We start from the raw sequence: 24,406 nt of genomic DNA, 5'->3' as shown, positions 1-24,406 counted from the left end.
ATTGAGAGTCATTCAGAGAAAATTTACTAGTCATTTCTTTCTCGTGTCAAAATGTAACTCTAGATATAGCTTAATGGGCCGCTATGAGTGTGTGTGTGTGTGTGTGTGTGTGTGTATGTGTGTGTGTGTGTGTGTGTGTGCGGATTTATTTCATCCTATATAGAAAATGAAATTACACGGGGGAAATCTACATCTGAATTATTTCGTTCTCCAGGATGACGTAAATGTCCGTGCTTTGATCTGTTGGTCTTGTATTTCGTTTTATTTGTCTTGAATGTCAACAGTTGGTTTACAAAGTGGCTGCCCCGCGTTCCGGGGGACTCCGGCACGCCGCATCTGCTCACGTAGGAAAACTGAAAGCAGAGTTGTAATAATAATTGACCAGTTTAATCTAGAAATGGCTGAAGCACATACTGCAGATAGCATGTAGCTGCGGAATGATCCCGCTGTACATGTCTCCAGTTGGGCTACACTCTTAATTTACCACCATCTGCGCAGGACGCCTGGAACGTGCAATTGGCCTTTTATTACCTTCCTACCATATGTGAGTTCCTTTCATAAAAATCCTGGCATTAAACTTGTTTTTGAGTAGCAGAAACACAGCAAAACGTTGTACAGTCGTTTCTCTAGTGAATCATGGGAAAATAAACATTTTATAACGAGGCCAAGTAAAAAAATAGCTTTTTTTTTTCATTATGGATTTTCCATATCTTCAACCTGGCTACTCCAAGTCTGAACTTTTACTTTGTTTAAGCTGCATAAACCCAGACAACACGAAACTCCCGTGAAGTGATGTCGATACTCCACGTGAGGCAAAAACATAACACCATATTGGCAGTGGAAAAACATCCGTGACTCTGGCGGGATTCTAACCCATGTAAACTATGCATAAACTATGACAGACGTCGTTTTATCGTGATGTTATATCTTTGTCACCATTATTTATAATATCAGAAGAAAACAAAAATTGTGGTCTTCAAAATAGCCATTTCGGCTTCACCACATTCTTCATCATCTCCAGTGTCGTAATAGTCAACAAAATATTTATAGTAGTTGTGATAATGGTGATAATGATGGTGAAGCAAACTTAACAAAACGAGAGACTCGCTGCTCTTCTTTGAGCACACATTTTCTGTAGAGGGAGATTTTTTTTTCCATTTTTATTTCTATTATTGCATTTGTATTTCTGGTGGTGTGGAAGAGAAGGCCTGATGACCTTAACTACACCAGAATAAATAAATAATATCATCATCATCGCTGGCATCGCGAATGTGTCATTGTCCATCTCTTGTCTTTGAAATTTGTGTTGGATAGAGCAGACAACGATAGGTTTCCTACAAAAGTTACGACTTTTTCTTTCATTCTTAATTTGTCGCTCTTATATTATTACCGTATGACACAATAATATTGCTCCTGCAACTGATAGCAGCAGTGAAGAAGACGACTATCTTATCTTACAGTAAGAAATATCTCATACACACACTTGATACTAAGTTCACGACTGCACATCCCTTCTATGTTCACATAGAAATTAAATTAAATAAATCTTAAAACTTAAATTTATTATTCAGATTTCTTAAATTCTCTTTTATATATAGGTTAATTTGCTTTTTCAGCCACAGATTGACTTGATTTCTCAGCTGTAAATTAATTTGTTCTTGTAGGTATAGATTAATATAGATTAATTTGCTTTTGTAGATATGGACTAATTTGCTCTTGCTGGTATAGATTAAATTACTCTTGCAGGTATAGATTAATTTGCTCCTTCCTAATATAGATTAATTTGCTCTTATAGGTGTACATTAATTTGCTCTTTCAGGTATAGATTAATTTGCTCTTGCAGATATAGATTAATTTGCTCTTGCAATTTTGGATTAATTTGCTCTTGTAGGTGTAGATTAATTTGCTCTTGCGGGTATAGATTAATTTACTCTTTCAGGTATAGTTTTATATGCTCTTGCTGGTATAGATTAATTTGTTCTTCTACGTATAGATTAATTTGTTCTTGCAGGTGTAGATTAATTCGCTCTTGCAGGTATAGATTAATTTAGTCTTTCAGGTATAGATTAATTTGCTCTTGCTGGTATAGATTAATTTACTCTTTCAGATATAGATTTATTTGCTCTTGCTGGTATAGATTAATTTGCTCTTGCAGATATAGATTAATTTGCTCTTGCTGATATAAATTAATTTGTTCTTGCAGATATAGATTAATTTGCTCTTGCTGATATAGATTAATTTGTTCTTGCAGGTATAGATTAATTTACTCTTTCAGGTATAGATTTATTTGCTCTTGCTAGTATAGGTTAATTTGCTCTTGCTGGTATAGATTAATTTGCTCTTGCAGATATAGATTAATTTGCTCCTGCAGACATAGATTAATTTGCTCTTGCAGACATAGATTAATTTGTTCTTGCAGGTATGTATTAATTAACTGTTTCAGGTAAAGATTTATTTGCTCTTGCTGGTATAGATTAATTTTTTCTTGCTGGTATAGATTAATTTGCTCTTGCAGATATATATTAATTTACTCTTTCAGGTATAGATTTATTTGCTCTTGCAGATATAGATTGATTTGCTCCTCCACGTATAGATTAATTTGCTCCTCCACGTATAGATTAATTTGCTCTTGCTGTATAGATTAATTTGCTCTTGCAGATATAGATTAATTTGCTCTTGCAGGTATAGATTAATTTGCTCTTGCAGGTATAGATTAATTTGCTCTTGCAAGTATAGATTAATTTGCTCTTTCAGATACAGATTAAAAGTCACAAGTAACTGATAGGACAAGTCATGCAGAGCTGGATATTTGAGGATTCTAATTTATATAATATGGATAAATAGTTTTATTAATTTAATTTCTTGTTTCTGTAGTTAGGCTTACTATCTTGGTCAAATTTCAGCCTTCCCTGGCCAGACATTTTAAACTTTACACATTGGACATACATTGATGGGCTCCAGTAACGCTGGACCTTCTTATAAAGAACGCCACATTGAGAGCGAACAGTCATGTATGCCTTAGGTGTCATTCGAACCCATGACCGTAGCTTTGACGCGATATACTGTACAGAAGCATCGTGGCTTGCATGTTTCGTATAACATATCATAATTTAGTTACAGATTAATTACCTGTATGTGAAGTCTTTGGAACTCTGTAGAAGCAAAGGATGTCTTGGTAAATAACACAATTCTTACGCTTCTTTCGGAAGTGAGGAGTACAGTATTGGAAATTTGTATGGTATGAGAAGATTTCGGAAAATATTCAACGGCCGTTTCTTGCCAATGTCGAAATTTACGGACTCTGAATTTCGTTTGTACTTCGAAGGATGGTCGAATAGAAAATAAATAAGAAACATTTCAATAACGTGAAGAACATTGGGTAGTAAGAATAAAGCTTAAGTACTTTCTCAAGGTTTATACTTTTGAGTATGAGCACTTCCTGTGATTATATACTCGTAACCACTAGAACCATGGCGCGTCCTCAGGTTGCGGATAGAGGAGACGGCCTCCAGATATGGAGGGTAGCTGCGAATATATTGAATAAGCAGTCGTGGACAGCCGATAAGGGGTGGTCCTCCAGCTTGGGGGTTGGGCGAAGGGCTAACAACCCATCACCGTAAAAAACATCTTGTTACGTATCCCTATAATAAGCCTCGGAATAGGACTGATTCTCTGGCACGACCACAGCAAAGGAATAAGGATTTGAGATTTGGCACTTGGAACGTAACTAGTCTTTATAGAACAGGAGGGGTAACATTAGTAGCAAAAGAACTAGCTAGATATAGAATAGACTTCGTAGGAGTACAAGAGGTTAGGTTAGATGGGAATGGCATATCACAAATAGGAGATTACTTGTTGTATTATGGGGAAGGAAACAATAATCACCAATTAGGAACAGGATTCTTTGTTCATAAAAGAATAAAATCAGCAGTAATGACGTGAATATGTTAGGAGAAAATACACAAACGATTAGGGAAAACACGGAAATTTTACTTGAAGCAAGTAGAGCGATCGGTTTGGAAGTAAATCCCGAGAAGACAAAGTATATGATTATGTCTCGTGACCAGAATATTGTACAAAATGGAAATATAAAAATTGGAGATTTATCCTTCGAAGAGGTGGAAAATTCAAATATCTTGGAGCAACAGTAACAAATATAAATAACACTCGGGAGGAAATTAAACGCAGAATAAATATGGGAAATGCGTGTTATTATTCGGTTGAGAAACTCTTATCATCCAGTCTGCTGTCCAAAAATCTGAAAGTTAGAATTTATAAAACAGTTATATTACCAGTTCTTCTGTATGGTTGTGAAACTTGGACTCTCACTCTGAGAGAGGAACATAGGCTCAGGGTGTTTGAGAATAAGGTGCTAAGGAAAATATTTGGGGCTAAGCGGGATGAAGTTACAGGAGAATGGAGAAAGTTACACAACACAGAACTGCACGCATTGTATTCTTCACCTGACATAATTAGGAACATTAAATCCAGACGTTTGAGATGGGCAGGGCATGTAGCACGTATGGGCGAATCCAGAAATGCATATAGAGTGTTAGTTGGGAGACCGGAGGGAAAAAGACCTTTAGGGAGGCCGAGACGTAGATGGGAGGATAATATTAAAATGGATTTGAGGGAGGTGGGGTATGATGATAGAGACTGGATTAATCTTGCACAGGATAGGGACCGCTGGCGGGCTTATGTGAGGGCGGCAATGAACCTTCGGGTTTCTTAAAAGCCATTTGTAAGTAAGTAAGTAAGTAACCACTAGAACATACTCATAGTCGTAAGAATAAAGGCATTCTACCTAACGCGAATATATACTCATCTCTACAGCCTTCTTGATCGTTTAAATGTTAGTATGTACTCGTTTTACCTATCCTCTTTGACCACATTGCACCGTGATGCTCAGTTTTTTATGGCCTTTCACATGCTATCCGCATGCTGGTAGTGGTTTGTGTTTTGCTTTTTATAAATAAATAAGCAAATAAATAAATAAGTAAATAAATAAGCAAATAAATTAATTAATTAAATAATAAAATAAATAAGTAAATAAATAAATGAATAAATAAATAAACATGAAAGAGAGAGTGAATCAGATAAGTAACGTTAATAAAACAGGAAACAAGAATATAGTACTGGGAAATCGTCATTACGGGATGTTGGATAGAGATTACAATCCATTTCTAGAATTCCAGTTATGCTAATTCTATTTTTTATTATAGAGAGTTATTTATAAAATTTAAAGTTATAAGTAATTTCATTTTGCAATTCAAATTTTACAAAATAAACTGTAATTGTTAATTATATTTAACAATACAATATAACCATATAATTTGATAGCCATTCATATTCTTATAGGTTATGATTTTTATGAATAACAAATACGCGTTTAATCAATTTCACATTCACTTTTGTGAAGCGTTAAAGACTTCTGAAGTTCACGTCTTTTCCTATATTTTTCCATGAGGTACGACATCGTTCATAAATTCTGCCATTTTTTTTTTTATTTTACTTTAAACTGAACACAAATCAGCATACAGTATATTCAGAATTGAGCCTGCTACAAACCGTACTCAGAATAACATGAGAACGAACTTATAAATATGAGAATATACTAGCTTTTATTCTTATCAAGCATGAGTATATATTCTGTACAAGATGGACGTTTGAGTATATTCTACTATGCTTCCATGTTATGAGTATGTAATCAAAAATGAGTAGGTACTCAAATGTTTTTATTCTTACTAACAAGAGTATATACTAAAAAAAGTCCAGTATATACTATATACTCATGTTTAATCTTACCATGGATTGTACCATTTGTTTTCAGTTTTAATGTTACTGCTACTTTTTGAGGTTCATCTAAACACACCTAATATTCCATACTTAGTTCCCAACTTAATTGTGCGTGACTGTACCTGCATAGAAGCAGATTTCCTGAGCTTTCAACTTGTAAGAGAGAGAGGGAGATTGCCACCGCTCCATTTATTGGCCGGGGCAATTAACAACACAGGTAGCGGCCTGTCAGCCCGACTCACTGGATACATCAGACAGGGGGTAATTTGCGTGGCCATGGGGTGCGGCCGACCCACGACTACATATATCTCAGGATTCCGCATCTTGACTGCACTGATACTATCTTAATTCTTATGATTTGTTTCTTATATAAATATTCAGCGTTGCAAGGTGCTTTGTGCCAAGTACATTTGTCAAGACCACCGCAGACACCACCTATTTGCGCAAGCTCTGTTGTGCTGGATTTCCCTAATTATAAGTCTGCTATCGAAGTTTCTTACTTACAAATGGCTTCCAGAAAACTCGGAGGTTCATTGTCGCCCTCACATAAGCCCGCCATTGGTCCCTATCCTGAGATAGATTAATCCAGTCTCTATCATCATACCCCACCTCCCTTAAATCCATTTTAATATTATCTTCCCATCTACCTCTCGGCCTCCCTAAAGGTCTTTTTCCCTCGGCCTCCCAACTAACACCCTATATGCATTTCTGGATCCGCCCATCTCAAACGCCTGGATTTAATGTTCCTAATTATGTCAGGTGAAGAATACAATGCGTGCAGTTCTGTGTTGTGCAACTTTCTCCATTCTCCTGTAACCTCATCCCTCTTAGCCCCAAATATTTTCCTAAGCACCTTATTCTCAAACATCCTTAACCTATGTTCCTCTCTCAAAGTGAGAGTCCAAGTTTCACAACCATGAAGAACAACCGGTAATATAACTGTTTTATAAATTCTAACTTTCAGATTTTTTTGACAGCAGACTGGACGGCTTCTCAACCGAATAATAACCATAGTTATTCTGTGTTTAATTTCCTCCCGAGTATAATTTATATTTGTTACTGTTGCTCCAAGATATTTGAACTTCTCCACCTCTTCAAAAGATAAATTTCAAATTTTTATATTTCCATTTCGTATATTATGTCACGAGACATAATCATATACTTTGTCTTTTCGGGATTTACTTCCAAACCTATCTCTTTACTTGCTTCAAGTAAAATTCTCGTGTTTTCCCTAATCGTTTGTGAATTTTCTCTTAACATATTCACGTCATCCGCATAGACAAGCAGCTGATGTAACCCGTTCAATTCCAAACCATCTCTGTTATCCTGGACTTTCCTAATGACATACTGTAGAGCAAAGTTAAAAAGTAAAGGTGATAGTGCATCTCCTTGCTTTAGCCCGCAGTGATTTGGAAAAGCATCTGACAGAGGCTGACCTATACGGACTCTGCTGTACGTTTCACTGAGACACATTTTAATTAATCGAACTATGTTATTATTATTGTTATTATTATTATTATTATTATTATTATTATTATTATTATTATTATTATTATTATTTGTAATAGGAAGTAGAAGGTAGTTGGGAAGGGGACCATCAGGGCGAATTGTAAGATAAAGATGGAAAGAAAAGTACTGGGAAGAGTAGAAGAAAAAGAGTGAGGAAGAGGAGTCAAAGGTGGAGGAAGTGACGATGGCAAATTCTGTAGTGGATGTGGTGATGTTCATGATAGGGATTAAACAGAAAAAGAACAAGATGAATAAACATTAAGTTATCAAATAATCGGTATAAGTACACCAATCAGGAAGTTCTGAATTTAGTTTTCGAATGTATTTTTTTCCTTTTCCTGTTATTGTTTTTGAACGTCGTGAAGAGCTAACTGATTGCATCGTAAATGATAACGATGCCTCGGTGCAGTTCGTATAACTAGTGACCACCTAGAAAGCTCGAGCGCGTGTAAATAAATTAAGTCGTTAAGGTGTCAGCTGATTACCCAAATTACGGAACACTCGAGCAAGCAGGGTGTAGTTAATGCGGCACGACTTTAGTCTTGGCTCGCTCTTGCACGGAGCGCCGAGTATTGTTTTAAAGGGAAGCATGTCACGAGCTGCGAAGACCTTTGGCTCTTGCTAAGTGGCTTATAACTAGTGCAAATAGTATTGCTGCCTGTTCCGGCACTGGAGTAATTGTTAAATGATTACATTGCCAACAGCCACACTTTGGCTTGATTTCCATCCACCCCCACCTCACCAATCCCTGTTACGGGTCAGATACTTTTTTGTGTTGAGATTTCATAAAAGATTCAGTCGGCGGAACAAGAATATAACAATAATATCACAGAATCGTGGAAAATATAGACTAATATAGGAGTTAAGTACTCTCATTAAGATGCTTCAGTCGTGACGAGTTTCACTCTTTAAGACACGCGGTATTGTAATGGAAAACCATTAGATCAGATCGCCGATTAAACTTTCTCCTCCCACAGCATTTAAAATGTACGTATATACTTGGAAAAGATTGGCTTTGCCTTTGCCGACTTTCAAATGCTGCCATCCTATTCACTTCAACTAAAATCACGACTTACCGATAGAACATTGACCACAAGTGACCATCCCTATCCTAAATCACTTGATTTTCAACCGTCTCGTGTTTTCTATCAGCGTATTCCGAATCTCACCGGACCGGTGGACAACAATGACGTCACGCTGCAGCGAAATAGGAACAAAACTGCTGGAAGGATCGATGGCTGTCATGGCGACTGTATAAGTTGTTGTCTGTGCTACGCTAGCAAAATTTTGAGAAATTTCCGTACTGCCATCTCGTTCAAAGAAAAGAGAGCATAAACAATTTATTTCTTGAACCGGTAGTAATAACTGGTCCGTTGACATGTTCGCTCATAAGCCATTAAAATATTATACGATGAAAGAGTAATGGAACGGAGAAAAATTCTCTCCGGCGCCGGGATTTGAACTGAGACGATTCTTCCGACGCCGGGGTGGAATCCGGTGTGGCTTAGTGGATAAAGCGTCAGCACGTAGAGCTGAAAACCCGGGTTCAAATCCCGGCGCCGGAGAGAATTTTTCTCCGTTCCATTACTCTTTCATCGTATGATGACGCAGAATATCTGCATGGAAATATCATATGTACTTCGGTACATTAAAATAATGTATATGATATGCGTAAATCACTTCGTGATTTAAGACGGCGCTTATTCCGTCGGATCCCGGCCAACTAGTCACTCATTACGAGTGCACCTCAGCACATGTGTGGACTTCGGTCCTAGGTTCATAGATATCTATGACGTAGTGCAGAGGGCGGCCACTAGAGGGAACCCAAGAGTTGGAACCTAAAACTGAGACGATTCTTCCGACGCCGGGGTGGAATCCGGTGTGGCTTAGTGGATAAAGCGTCAGCACGTAGAGCTGAAAACCCGGGTTCAAATCCCGGCGCCGGAGAGAATTTTTCTCCGTTCCATTACTCTTTCATCGTATGATGACGCAGAATATCTGCATGGAAATATCATATGTACTTCGGTACATTGCAATAATATACATTAAAATATTGTTTTTACGTTGTGCTCATTACAAACAATACAGCAGAACACACCGCCATGACACAATAGTGCACGATGTCATTCGTCTGCTAATCCCCGAGACTTGTGTATGCGCTTCTAGTACCACAGTGGGTTTCGACAGTTCCGTCTCACAAACGGCACAATTCTCAAATAGAAAAAGAATAGTTCATTAATTTAAAATCAGTGATCAATATGGATGTCCTAATCAATAAAATATTCTGTTTTCCTGTAACAAAAGTATCACTACAAGACACAGAACCAATTTCCATTCAAATGGCAAACCCATTTCTTAGTGCCCGTATAGGGGCGTGTCTAATTCTCCTACGTAAGCAGTCGAACTATAGGATGTCGAACTTGATTTCTGTCGAACTTGATTTCTGTCGAACTTGAGAACTTCCACTGTACTTATGTAAATGTTCCAAGTCTGTCTTAACGCTTTTATAATTTATATTTTCAGTTCCTAAGGTGTTTAAGTTGGACTGGTGCCATTTATAAAACGAATATTATTTTTAATTGAGAATATTTCTCACTACAGAGGTTCTTCTCCCGCCAGAACAAGATGATATTACAGCCACGCTTCAGACTTTCCTTCCATTTATTAATTCCCTCCATCTGTCTCTATCTTGAGCACCATCTTTTGTAACTCCAATATTCCTTATAGACTGCTGTATATTCTGTTCCAGGAAATCTGGGGTCTTCTTCTTCTTCTTCTTATTCTTCTCTCCTGCTTCCATTCATACACTATCTAAGGGTACATACACGTTGGAGCTACGATAAACGATAAAAGAAATGACCTAGCGACGCTTTGGTATTATCAAAGAATCAAGTGTTCATATCGGAGCAACGAGGACGTGGGAAGCGAAAATTTTGATCTATCAGTAGAAGATATTCTATACATCCACTTAATGAAAGAAGATATATAGTATATATATCAGCTTCTAGGTTCAAGGCAATATAACTTAAATACGTACAAAATTGAACTCGATTCTTATACCAAAGCTAATATAAATTCATTGTGTGTGATTGGTTCTTGTGATCACATAACGTCTCTCGAGAAATATTAATAAAATAAACTAGCAGGATTAAGAAAAAAATTAATAAAATAAACTAGCAGCATTTCTCACAAAATAAATGCATAGGAACATGCAGCTACCTCATAAATACTTGCAGTAAAAGTTTCATCCAGATTTATTAATATTTGGCATAAGAAAGTTGATGTTGAATCAACAAAAATGAACACAGAAAAATAGATTTGAAAATAAAATGAATATTTATGTTAATTAATATACTCCTCCGCTGCATTCATCTAGTAACTTCAGGGAGCCAACAAAAAGTTACTAGATTTTTAATCAGAAATTTAAAAAAATAATTCTTCGATGAAAAACAATTTTGATAGCTCTTTAAATTCCACGCCCCCTTCCAGCCTTAATTTAAAAAGTGTAAACAGACGAGTATCTGTAATCAGAATTGAGCTGAATCCATTTGGGGGAATGAAAATATAAATTCTGAATAAGTGAAATAGCTAAAAAAATTTGGAAAAATTTTCATGATTTTCAGTGGAATCTTTCCTTAACGCATTTAAAAAGGCATTCTGCCAAATTTCCGGTCTCTGGTCATTACAGAGGTTCTTCTCTCGCCAGAACAAGATGATATTACAGCCACGCTTCAGTCTTCCCCTCCATTTATTAATTCCCTCCATCTGTCTCTATCTTGAGCGCCATATTCTGTGACTGCAATATTCCTCATAGACTGCTGTATATTCTGTTCCAGGAAGTCTGCGGTCGTCTTCTTCTTCTTCTTCCCTCCAACTTCTATCTTAGTTATACGTGTCTCAACCATTCTGCATAAATGACCATACCACTTCAGTCTTCTGCTTCCAATTTCCTCAATTATCCCCTCTTCAACTTCCATAATCCTCCTGATCTTAGTGTTCTTAATCTTTTCTGTCCGTGGTTTCCATGTGATCTTCTTCAGAAGTCAACAAATATAATAGCTATTTTATTGAAGACACGCGTAAGTGCACCTCAAACGTCTTGTAACCAGCATTTTTCGAAGGTTACATTGACTGAGCTATCTCCACGCTGTTCAGCCTTCCACTCAACTTCACGCTTCAGTAGGAAGGCAATTTCTTTAAAAGAACAAACTATTAATTTATACAGCTATAATTACACTTTATTATACTAAAAAATTAAAATTATCACCATTTGTAATCTATTACTTGTACCTTCCGATTGAAGTGTACCTAAATAAGATACTGTACTAGTTAAAAAGTGCAATTTGAACACAACTTGCTATTACAGGCCTACATCATTCTCTGTAAGTTTTTAGGTACCTTGCTCGCGTTCATTTTTATGGTGTATCATGAAATACACAACTGTAGAGAATGAAGCTTTCAAGTTACTTTAACACAAGTTTAATAGTGTAGTAACAATTTTATGAAGGATTCTTTGGTGTTTCTAATTTTAAGATGTGTCAAAATGAAGGTTAATTTAGCCACGAGAGCAAATTAAATATGTATGTATGTATGTATGTATTAGCACTGCACCGATGGCAGTGATATATAGCCTACAATAACATTAAAATAATTACAGTAATCAAATTACATGATTACATCAATAAAATAACTTAATCATTGGACTTCGTTTATTTACTTACAAATGACTTTCAGTGAAGCCGAAGGTTCATTACCGCCCTCACATAAGCTCGCCATCGGTCCCTATTCTGAGCAACATTAATCCAGTCCCTACCATTATATCCCACATCCCTCAAATCCATTTTAATATTATCTCCCATTTTCGTCTCAGCCTCCCAAAGGTGTTTTCCCCTCAGGTCTTCCAACTAACACATTATAGCATTTCTGGAGTCACCCATATGTGCTGCATAGGCTTACCCTACCCATCTCAAACGTTAAGTGTAGAATACAATACTTGCAGTTCTCTGTTGTTTAAATTTCTCCATTCTCCTCTAACTTTATCCCTCTTAGCCCCAAGTGTTTTTCCTAAGCACCTTATTCTCGAACACTCTTAACCTTTATTCCTCTCTCAAATTGAGAGTCCAAGTTTCACAACCATACAGAACAACCGGTAATATAACTGTTTTATGAATTGAAGACCTCAGAACAATAAGTGGATTATCGACCAAATGTGGCATTTTCGGATTTTCAAACTTTCTTACTATTCCCGCCTCATAGAATCAGAATCTGTCATTGGTTCTCTCATAAACCCTTTTGTAGTATTAGAAACTGAAGTTCATGTAATATGCTGTTCCAAAAAATAAAGTAAATAGGTATTTTGTTTTTGCTCTCCTGAAAAGTTGTCTTTTGGTTCATAACCCACTTATTGTACTGAGATCTTCAATTCTAACTTTAAGTTTTATTTTTAAAAGCAGACTAGATGACAAAAGCTTCTCAACCGAATAATAGCAGGCATTTTACATATTTATTCTGCATTTAATTTCCTCTCGAATGTTATTTATATTAGTTAGTGTTTCTCCAAGACATTTGAATGTTTTTACCTTTTCAAAGGATAAATTTCTAATTTATATATTTCCATTTCGTACTATGCTCTGGTCACGGGACATAATCATATAGGGTACTTTGTTTTTTAGGGATTTACTTTCAAAACAGTAGACCGTGTTTAGAAATTAGCAGGCTTTGTAATTTAATTTTTAGTGATGTGCGAAATGCGCAACATTCTGAATGTATTTCTTCCTTGTATTTTACTAACCTACTGTATTACGAGGCGCATCCAGAAAGTAAGTTTCCCGATTTTTTCCCCTTGAAAGTAAACGTAATTAGCCGTGTCAATTGCGCATGCGTAACAGATCTATGACATATCAATCATATGCCAGCCAGGTCCCGCCTGGTGCCAGTAGCCTGCCAGCAGTGGTCCGAAATGGAAGCTCTTATTCCTTCTCCCGCCGCCTGCGAGGTTCGGTCGGTGATAAAGTTCTTTAATGCACAAAGCATTGCGCCAATTGAAATTCATCGGCATCTCTGTCAGGTCTATGGGCCGAACATCATGAGTAAGCAGATGGTGCGTCGCTGGTGTAGGCAGTTTTCCGAAGGTCGTCAAAGTGTCCATAATGAAGAGCGCAGTGGGCGACCGTCCCTCATCAATGATGATCGTATTGAGCTGGTGCGGCAGTGCATCATGGAGAACCGTCGCTTCACGATTACAGAGCTGAGCAGCCATTTTCCCGCAGATATCGCGATCCTTGTTGCATGAGATTGTCACTAAGCACCTGCTGTTCAAAAAAGTGTGTGCCAGGTGGGTGCCGAAAAACCTGACACCCGAACACAAAATGCAACGTTTAGGAGCAGCACTGACATTTCTGCAACGGTATCACGATGATGGCGACGAGTTCCTCGACAGGATCGTCACGGGCGATGAGACTTGGATTTCGCACTTCACTCCGGAAACCAAGCAGCAGTCAATGCATTGGCGGCATAGTGGATCTCCGGTCAGGACGAAATTCAAACAGACACTGTCGGTACGGAAAGTGATGTGTACGGTGTTCTGGGACAGGAAGGGCATTCTGCTTATTGACTTCCTTCCAAGAGGTGAAACAGTGAACGCTGGCCGTTACTGTGAAACACTGGGAAAATTGCGACGTGCCATTCAAAACAAGAGGCGTGGAATGCTTACTGCAGGTGTTGTGCTCCTCCATGACAACGCTCGTCCACATACGGCTCGGCGCACAGCAGCTGTTTTGACGGAATTTGGCTGGGAGTTGTTTGATCATCCACCCTGCAGCGAATAAATGTTTTCCTGAAAGCGTGTTCTTTTTTTATAGGGAAACTTACTTTCTGGATGTGCCTCGTAATTTTATTTATTTATGTATGTATTTATTTATTTATGTACTTATTAATTATTAATTTATTTTTGTAGCGGTAGGCCTACTTGTTTACTTGTTTAGTAGACCTACCTTCAGTGACGCCATAACCGACTTCAACTATAGTTTTCCCCTGTCTGTAAGTTTCCATGCTTATTGATCTTCTTTCGCTGCTTTGAAATCAATGTAGGAACAAGGTCGTGGAGCCTTTGTTAGTTTAAAAGATCACCACCAATACATGGTAACGTGTATGGATAAGAATTTGGCCTTATATATATAAAATAATATTTCTCTATGCGTTCAATCAGTTGGAAATTTCGCTGGCAAGCGGCACCGTCTAGATGGTAGCCGTTTCGAAAAGAACGATGGAAGAGCGGGGATTGAGGAATGTGTGAGGGTCAGATCTCGACTCCCCGGGTCGGTAGGGAGGGTTAGCAAGGGTGGGAGGACTAATACGAGAGAAGGGGTCTAGGGTGTAAGGAGGACATGGGAAAGATTGGAAAGAGAGGGGTTTTCTCTTCAAGTTTTCGATTATTATTAGATCGAGGAAAGTATTTCGCTGTAGTTTTGCAGCTCGCTGTTATAAAATTTATTATATAAGAATTCTTGGCGCATAAATGGCATATGGATGTAAAGGAAAGATCGGTTCTATGTTAGACGTATTCTGAAAGTTTTCTCACTCTTTCACTCTTTCTGCCTCTTTCTTAAACCACAGTTGACCGGAGAATATGTCGAACAGTTATCACGAGATGCGTTCACTACGTTGCCAGTACTGCGTATGTAAAGGCTGGTTCACAATAAACCGGAAACGAGAATCGGAACGAAAACGAAAACGGTAAAATTGTTAAAATGTGTACATTTAAATGTGAGCATTCACAATTAACGAAAAGCTTGCCGTAGCCCGGGATCAGGAACGGAGAGTTGGCCAAGTTTCAACTTTGGTGTTCACGTTTCCGATCACAGCCCACTAGATTCATTCTGTTGCCATATAAAAGCTATTTTGTCGTCGTATATTTTGTAGCAAGAAGACCGTGACATAACCTATGCTGTGCATCATGGAGCAAGTTTTATTTGATGAGATTCTAATATTGAGTGTTGAGGAAAATCCTCACGTTTACGATAAGCGGCGCTCCTCGTATAAAGATGAGAAAATGAAGGAGAATACATGGCTTTCAATAGCTGCATCTTTGAACACCGATCGTAAGTGAATCATATTTTATTACTGTATTGGTTGTATTACACACTACATATTCTTGCTTCAATTCAATAACTACTGTTTTGTTCATTTTTGTTCTATTACAAATGTTTCTTCTCTAATTACTTTACGTTATGGTAGACTTAAAATAGGTTGTGATAATAAAGATGCATGGGCATATTTATAGTACCGTTGAAATTTTGAAGTTGGTTAACCTGTGTTTATGTTGGCTGCCTTGTACTCATGAGAGAACGCCATTGGTCAATTATACACAAATAACATCAGAATGCGTAATATCGACTTTAAATATCGTTATCGACATGCATATCGATATGCATAGTCATCTACGTTCTCGGTTTATTGTGAATAAAAAAATTTCATATTCACGTTCTCTGCTTCTCGTTTTCACTCTGGTTCTCGTTCCCGGTTTATTGTGAACCAGCCTTAACAGTAGTTGCAATTGGGCAATAGGATGGGTTACCATGGAAGCCTGAATCAATTAATTTCAGGGAATCCTGTACAAGACTCATTCACTCATTTAGTATTCAGCTCAAGGGCAAGACTGCAAACCCAGGTTTCTCCAGTCTTTCCTATTTTCTGCCTTCCTCTTTGTTTCCTCATATGATCCATATATCTTAATGTTGTCTATCATCTGATATCTCCTTCTACCCCGAACTCTTCTCCCGTTAACCATTTCATCTAGTACATCCTTCAATAGGCAGTTTCTTCTCAGCCAGTGACCCGACCAATTCCTTGTCCTCTTTCTGATCAGTTTCAGCATCATTCTTTCTTCATCCACTCTTTCCAACACAGCTTCATTTCTTATTCTGTCTGTTCACTTGACACGTTTCATTCTTCTCCAAATCCACATTTCAAATGCTTCTATTCGTTTCTTTTCACTTCGTCGTAATGCCCATGTTTCTGCCCCATACAATGCCACACTCCATACAAAGCACTTCACTAGTCTCTTCCTTAGTTCTTTTTCCAGATGTCCTTTGCCATTGCTATCCTCCTTTTGACTTCCGGTAGCAGCTTATGTTACTGCTTATAGTACACCCCAAGTATTTGAAACTGTCCACTTGCTCTACTGCCTCATGTACAATTCGCAAGTTTATCTTCTTTATTTTCCTTCCTATGACCATGGTCTTCGTCTTGTTGGCATTGATCTTCATCCCATACTGCTCACAGCTGTCATTTAGCTTCAGTAGCATATCCTTTAGTATCATTTCCTCTTCTCTAACAACGCCATATCATCAGCAAATCTTATGCAGTTATTCTTCTTCCTCCTACTATCACTCCTCCCATGTTATGAAAACAGTTTTTTATTAAATCCTCCAAGTATATGTTGAACAGGATAGGTGATGAAGGATATCCTTGATGTACTCCTCTCCCTTTTTCACTTCCTTCTCACATTTCTTCTCCTATCCTGACTTTGACTCGCAAATTTATGTATATACCCTATTATTCATATATATTATTTATCTATTTATTAATATTCAGTATTTTTTTAAATATGGTGTATGTTAAGCAATTTAATCTTAGGTAAACGGCGAATGATAATATTTCAAATGCCTGAACATTAAAATAATAATTTTAGATAATAGAAAATAGATTTGATCACGGGTCGTACCTGGGGCAGATTAGAGAAACAGCGAAAACCAGACAAATGACTGAGCTTCTTGTTACTTTCTCACTCACCTCTCAACATGACCCATAGCGGTAAAAATTTGTTCTCCGACACCATCCCCCTCAAGTTCATTGTCAGGTAGCTGCCCAAGTCGTTCGCGGTGTCCAGTATTTCCTTGTCACTTAGATCTTTGAAAGCCCGGGAGAAAGTCTGTAAAAAAGCGTCAAAAACCTTAAAACAGAATGACAAAATTCAAGCTACTCCTACAGATTTAGAGCGGTGTAGATAATTCACTCACTGTTACTCTAGAATCAACGGTATCGGTATTTTATATGCACATTTTTTTAAATTAAATCGAATATTTAATTGCCTAGCTGTGAGAATTCCACAAAAAATCCACACAGTCAATCATTCCACACAACAATTAACATTTCACACATTTTGTGGATTTCTACACAGTTTGGCAATATTGGTCGAAATGACTTGTCAAACTGCGCACACATCTCCATAAGAGATATATAAATGCAAAAAAAAAAAAAAAAAAAAAAAAACAGCTGCACATACTGAGTGTAAGGGTTACTTGGATTACTTGGAATGTTGCAGTAAGGAACAATGGCGCGTACTTGGAGAGAGTAGTAGAGTTGTCATCCTGCGTGAATCCCTACGCTATCAGGCCGAGCATTCAACGCGCTTCCCCAGGTGAGTGAGAACTATCTACTCAAAGCCTGGGAGGGGGGAAGGCTACTCAATTTTTCGATAACCTTTTATTCAGACTTCAATTTCGTAACTTTACAGTTAGTATGGGCAGCTATTTTTTTAAACTATCTATTTGCTGTGGGTATGTAACACTTTGCACTGTTTTGAGAGAAGTTTCGACATGAGCTCATTAACATATCCTTTGTTATACCTGCCAGGTATTCTTTTCTTTTTTTTTACCGATTTATGTATATTGCAGTAACTTCTAAATAATTCTACTTAGTGTAAAGACGCAATAGATACGACTTCCGTTAAATAAATAGATAGGACTCTTTGTTCAGTTGATTTTTCATATTCGGTATATATATTTTACAGCAAACATTTTCCTTTAATTTAGTAGCTATGACTATAAATAGTTTCGTAAATTAAATTTGTAAATGCAATCTGTACAGCTTTTGGTGTATACCAATCTTCTTATTATGTTCATATCATTGACTGTTCTGGGAAAAATTTGTACTGAAAAGCTTGTATTTTTGGTAATTTCAGGATTTTTGTGGAATTCTGCCCAAAATTACTGTTAAAATGATTAACAGTTATGTTTAAATAATTGCAGAAATGCTTGTATTTCTATTATTTCAGGACATTTTGTGAAATTCTGCCCGAAATCAGTGTTGCAAATTAAAATCCATTATGTTGAAATTAGGGCTGAAATACTTTTCTTCTTTTTCTCTTGTTCTTCTAGGATTAAGCTCATTCTCAATGAAAATTAAACATAACATAAGCGTTAACTTAAAAATGTAAACGTTACGGTAAAATCAAGAACATTCACGATGGAAACATAAACATAACCGCATAGATACTTGGTAACCATGGAAACATAACAACGACGTCATTTCCTCATATTCTGTCGTATACTTCAGCGCTCCACGAGTGTGTACTGTTTGCAAATCACGTAAGCATAAGCATAAAATATTTATTTTGATGTACCGAAGTACATATGATATTTCCATGCAGATATTCTGCGTCATCACATGATGAAAGAGTGATGGAACGGAGAAAAATTCTCTCCGGCGCCGGGATTTGAACCCGGGTTTTCAGCTCTACGTGCTGATGCTTTATCCACTAAGCCACGCCGGATACAATCCCGACGCCGTTTAGAATCGTCTCAGATTAAGCTCCATCTCTTGGGTGATATGATATGATATGCGTAATAAATCACTTCGTGATTTAAGACGGCGCCCATACCGTCGGATCCCGGCCAATTAGTCACTCATCTGAGTGCACCTCAACACATGTATGGACTTCGGTCCTGCGTTCATAGACATCTATGACGTAGTGCAGAGGGCGGCCACCAGAGGGAACCCAAGAGATGGAGCTTAATCTGAGACGATTCTAAACGGCGTCGGGATTGTATCCGGCGTGGCTTAGTGGATAAAGCATCAGCACGTAGAGCTGAAAACCCGGGTTCAAATCCTGGCGCCGGAGAGAATTTTTCTCCGTTCCATCACTCTTTCATCATAAGCATAAAAGTTTGGAGTTTGCAAACTTTCATGTTAACGTCTAACGACAATGTTTATGTCAATGTTTATGTGAATCATTGTGAATGATCCCATTTGGTAACCTGGCCGCAAACTTCTGTGTTTATGTTAAGGTTGTTTAATTTTCATTGTGAATGGGTCTTTAGACCATTGGCCTGCAACTTCAAGAGGGATTTTCGTCTTGCCATGTAGAGATGATTTGTCCCTTAGTCCTGATACCCACTGGTTTATAGTTGGAAAGTGCTTTAGGAGGTCTTGTACTCTTAGAAGATTTCATACCAATTCTTTATTTCGCGGAAAGTTTGGTATTCCAAGCTGATCTCCTATGTCTATGTTTCTTTTGTAGTCCATAATACTACTAGGTTCAAAAAGTTCCCGGAATTTTACTACCATTTTTCGTATTAATATATAACAAGGGATATTATACATTTGTTTTGTTGGTAACATTCATGATGTCATTTCCTTAAAGTTTGTTGATAATGGCAATTATTGGTTTTGAGTTGTAGGCATTTGTTTATCATAGTGTTTTGTTTGTTCGTCGCATTTTGTAATTATGTCCACAGAGCAAAGTACAAACATCAAGTTCTGTGTTTTGCTGGGGACATGATCAGTATGGCTGATGAAGATGGTGATTTCTTAAACAAAATGAAACTGGTGCTACTTGTACGACCCAGTCCCTAAACGACAGTCATCTGAGTGGAAATCGAAAACATCTCCTCGGAAGCAAAAATTTCCTAGGGACACTTCCAAAGGCAAAGTTATTTTAAATGTTATGTTTTATTTAACGACGCTCGCAACTGCAGAGGTTATATCAGCATCGCCGGATGTGCCGGAATTTTGTCACGCAGGAGTTCTTTCATATGCCAGTAAATCTACTGACATGAGCCTGTCGCATTTAAGCACACTTAAAGCAAAGTTATGTTGGAAGTTTTCTTCGACTCTCAGGGTCTCATGCACCATGAGTTCATTCCAGAAGGTCGTACTGTAACGAAAGAATTGTACGTAGAAACCCTCCGTCGCCTCTGGGACGCATTGAGAAGGAAACGTCCAGAAAAGTGGGTAGAAAACAACTGGTTCCTTATGCATGACAATGCACCTGCTCATCGCGCAATTATTGTAAAGAATTTTCTTGCCAGGCACAACATAACTGCTTTGGATCACCCACCATACTCTCCTGATCTCTCACCACCTGATTACTTTCTGTTTCCCCGTCTGAAAAGTCATCTGAAAGGACGGAGATTCAATGCTGAAGAGGTTATCGCAAACGCGACGAGAGCACTAAGACGGGTTTCACAAAATGGCTTCCAGGCCTGCTTCCAGGAACTCTACACGCGTTGGCAAAAGTGTGTTGTTGCGGAAGGCAACTATTTTGAAGGGAATGCTGTAGAATAGTGTTTAAGGTACGTTGTTTCTATGATGCTAGCAAATTCCGGGAACTTTTTGAACCTAGTATGTAGTTTAGCTATCCAATCGCCCCAAAACTCTCATCTTATGCGCTATCTTTCTTTAATCGGAGCTGTTGAAACCCATGCTTTCGTACGCGTATGTAATTAAGAGCACAACGGTTATTTTGTATGGTTTTAATTACTGTATGTTCTTTGCATTTTACTTTTACCTAAAAAGCTTAATTTTGATTATATCAGAGCATTTTGTGGAATTCTACAGGAAGTTACTCTCAAACATCATCAATTATGTTTAAATTCATGTTGAAAAGTTTTATTTTGATTATATCAGAACATGTTGTGCACTTCTATCCCAAGTTATTCTTGAACATCATCGTCCATTCGTAGTGTTTTACTCAAGGGCAGCTCTTTCACTATAAACCCTGAATTCTCCAGTCTTTCTCATTGACGTACTCCTCTCCCTATTTCACTTCCTCCTGGCATTTCTTCTCCTATCCTGACTTTGATCCGTTGTTTTATATAGGAAAGATTACTGAACAGCCAGCTCTCTTTCCAATTTTGTTTAAGATTCCCTTCAGTTTATTCCAATTCACTCTGTCAAAAGCCTTTTCTAGGTCCATAAATATTACATACAATTCAGATATACTTAAATGTATGTTGAAAAGATTATATTTTTGTGTCAGTACTCATATTTAAATACACTGCAGAAACGAACGGGATACCTGATGCCTTTATCTGGACATTGTAAGTCTTACTTTGAACCTTGGTGAAAAGCCATCAGATAACTGGAGGCACGGCTGGGCTGAAGTAATTGTTAGGCCCCAGATTATTGTAACAACCATCGTGCAGCATACAAGCTACTCAAGTTATGCCCCTTGTGACAATGTAACGACACTGATCTTGTAATTCCCAGCCGACTAGCTGGTCTTCTTTTTTATCTAACAGTAAACGCAGAGTGCGGGTAACATGTTTTGAAATTACAGAGCTGTGAGCCCTCACATTATCAGATACCAATATCTACTCCTCAGAGGAAACAAGTCGAAACCGGTCCCGAGAGAAGGTTTTTGTACTGTGTGTTTTAATCTCCCGCTGTAGCTACAGTTGTTGAGTTTTATTATTTTTTAATTAGACCAAGGGGTGCATGTGGTAGGGCCTCCTTTGCCTTGTCCATTTCTTATTACCTTGTGATCTCTCTTGTATAGTATTTCGAAGCAATTAAACACCTGGCATATTGTGTTATCTTGTGCAGTCTAGACCCAAGTTCATTTACCAGTTGTAAAGTTCAAATATTGAATGGTGAACTATCATGCTTTGGTTTAAAAGCTTTTTGTTTCGAGAGGCAGGAGAATTTGACATTGACAGATTAATTTGGTGATGCTTGTTGGAATAAGTTGTATCTCAGTTTCGTCGTTTGAAGTGCGTGTTCAGAAACAATTAAACATTTTTTTTACTGTTATCTAATACTTATGCAAAAATTTTTATCAAGGCCAGCCTCATAATGAGAGCAAAAAAAAAAAAAACTGGTTTTATAAATAAACCTTAGCATTATCTCTAGAGCGAGATGGTGGCTTTCAAGGCTTTTACGTCTCTTGTAGCCCAGCTGGCGACGTCTTACCAAAAAAACGAAGGAATTTCGATTATGGATAGATCGGTTAGATTTGTTACAGATAATAATGCAGCTTTGTGACAGTTTCATCGCACTATTTCTATTTTCCCTGCTATCCTCACTCTAGCATTAAGGTATAGGGGAGAGTTGGGTAGTATCGGACATCGAGTAATATCGGACAGTGTGTTTCTTTCATCTACCACAGATGGTAGTACCTGAATGACGTGGTTACGTAACTGTATGCGACATCACAGAAACGTAACCATGTCATTCAGGTACTATCATCTGCTTGTAGATGAAAGAAACTCACTGTCCGATACTACCCAACTCTCCCCGTTTTCATAGTCATGAACAGGTTTTGAAGTTTTTTGGTCAGCTATGGAGCTGTCAGACCTAATCCTTTCTGTACTGTAACCATAATTTGATCTTTCATAGATACGAAATCCATCAGTATTCGTTATCACTAGAGCCCGAATGTTTGGCAAAATGCCTTTTTTACTGGGTGGAAGTAAATCATTATTTGTATAGATATAAATGTGATTTGGAGTAAGCCAAAGTGATAGAGGCAATTTTTATTTTGCTTATTTTACCTTTTTAAGGTGTTGCTTACTAATAAATGCCTTTTTTTGTAATTTTAAAGCAATATTTCTTGTTTATTTGCAATTTTCTAATTAATTGTAATGTAATGTAATTTAAATATTTGAAATAATGACTGACTTTACTAACAATAGTAAATAAAAGTAATTTATGCAAATCTAGTCTTTCAGGTGAAGCTCCCTGTAAAGCAGATTTGAATAATTTCAAGGGAAAAATTGTTCCGGGGCCGGGTATCGATCCCGGGACCTCTGGTTGAACGTACCAGCGCTCTATCACTGAGCTACCCGGGAACTCCACCCGACACCGTCTCAGAGGTCCCGGGATCGATACTCGGCCCCGGAACAATTTTTCCCTTGAAATTATTCAAAAGTAAACTACTTCGGTCCTTAATCTGCTAACAATCGTGCTTTAATACTATTGGTGTAATATGAATAATGATCGACAGTCCACAGTTACAAATATAATATTGTCATGTCTTCACGATACCAACAATCAGCTTTATAATTTTAAATATTAAACTCGTTTTAATAGAAGTTGTCACGTAACATTTCCAATTGTTCGTTTTCATATTTTTAAATCTTAGTGTTACAATTTTGTGCTACAAGTGTTTATTATTGTAGGAAAAAGAAATTTGAATGAGGAACAGTCAGTTATTGTCGAGTGACAGAAGGTATAAGATCGGTTAGCTAGAATGCCTAAATTCAGTAAACCATTGAAAAGTAAACTTCATGCTTTCGTTAGTGAATTTGGTGCCCATGTGTTTTCAACCGATGGAACAGTTTTGTTATGTAAGGTTTGTGAAAAGACAGTTAATCACGAAAAGAGTATTTTATAAGTCAAAATATGTCACCTACGAAGTCAATATGTTAGTTATGTTGATTTAATTTAAATTTATTATGCCTTTTTAAAATTTACAATGCCTTTTTCAACGATTATTGTGCCTTTTTTACGTTTTTATTGCCTTTTTTGCCTGCCTGTTTTAGCTGTTATAAATCCCTAAACATCCGGGCTCTACTCATGAAGAAACTAAGCCAGGAGATAATGTAGTAGAATGGCCAGTTACTTTCTCCCTCAATTGCACATCTCGCTGAGTATATACACATTACACTAATTAGACTCCAGATGCATACAAACAATTTTATTGTTCTTCCTCTGACACATATTGTCAAGTGTGATATACTGCCTGATAATAGATGTAGGCTAAGTTACATATCAGGCAGAACCTCAATCAGATTATATTATTATTATTATTATTATTATTATTATTATTATTATTATTATTATTATTATTAGCATTAGGCCAACTTTTATGTACAAGGCATTTTATTGCTGCTACTACTACTACTACTACTACCACTACTACTACTACTACTACTACTGCTGCTGCTGCTACTACTGCTACTACTACTACTACTACTGCTGCTACTGCTACTACTGCTACTACTACTACTACTACTACTACTGCTGCTGCTGCTACTACTGCTACTACTACTACTACTGCTACTACTACTACTGCTGCTGCTGCTGCTACTACTGCTAC

At 37.4% G+C, this 24,406-nt stretch overlaps 1 protein-coding gene across 13 annotated transcripts in view; it reads left to right on the top strand.

Annotated features, from left to right (window-relative positions):
* Nucleotides 1-24,406, top strand: part of TfAP-2 (transcription factor AP-2) — a 978,986-nt gene that overhangs the window by 700,508 nt on the left and 254,072 nt on the right. For 9 of the 13 annotated variants that reach the window (XM_069820017.1, XM_069820019.1, XM_069820016.1 and 6 more), the window contains one exon: nt 17,630-17,725. The exons of the other annotated variants lie outside the window; for them this stretch is intronic. In XM_069820017.1, coding sequence (XP_069676118.1) covers nt 17,630-17,725 — 96 coding nt within the window. The remainder of the gene's footprint in view (nt 1-17,629; nt 17,726-24,406) is intronic. 13 annotated transcript variants of the gene reach the window in all.

The sequence above is a fragment of the Periplaneta americana genome, chromosome 3 (genome assembly GCF_040183065.1).
Source record: "Periplaneta americana isolate PAMFEO1 chromosome 3, P.americana_PAMFEO1_priV1, whole genome shotgun sequence".
Lineage (NCBI taxonomy): Eukaryota > Metazoa > Arthropoda > Insecta > Blattodea > Blattidae > Periplaneta > Periplaneta americana.
The sequence above is the reverse complement of the archived record's forward strand: the minus strand, read 5'-3'. Positions and strand labels throughout refer to the sequence as shown.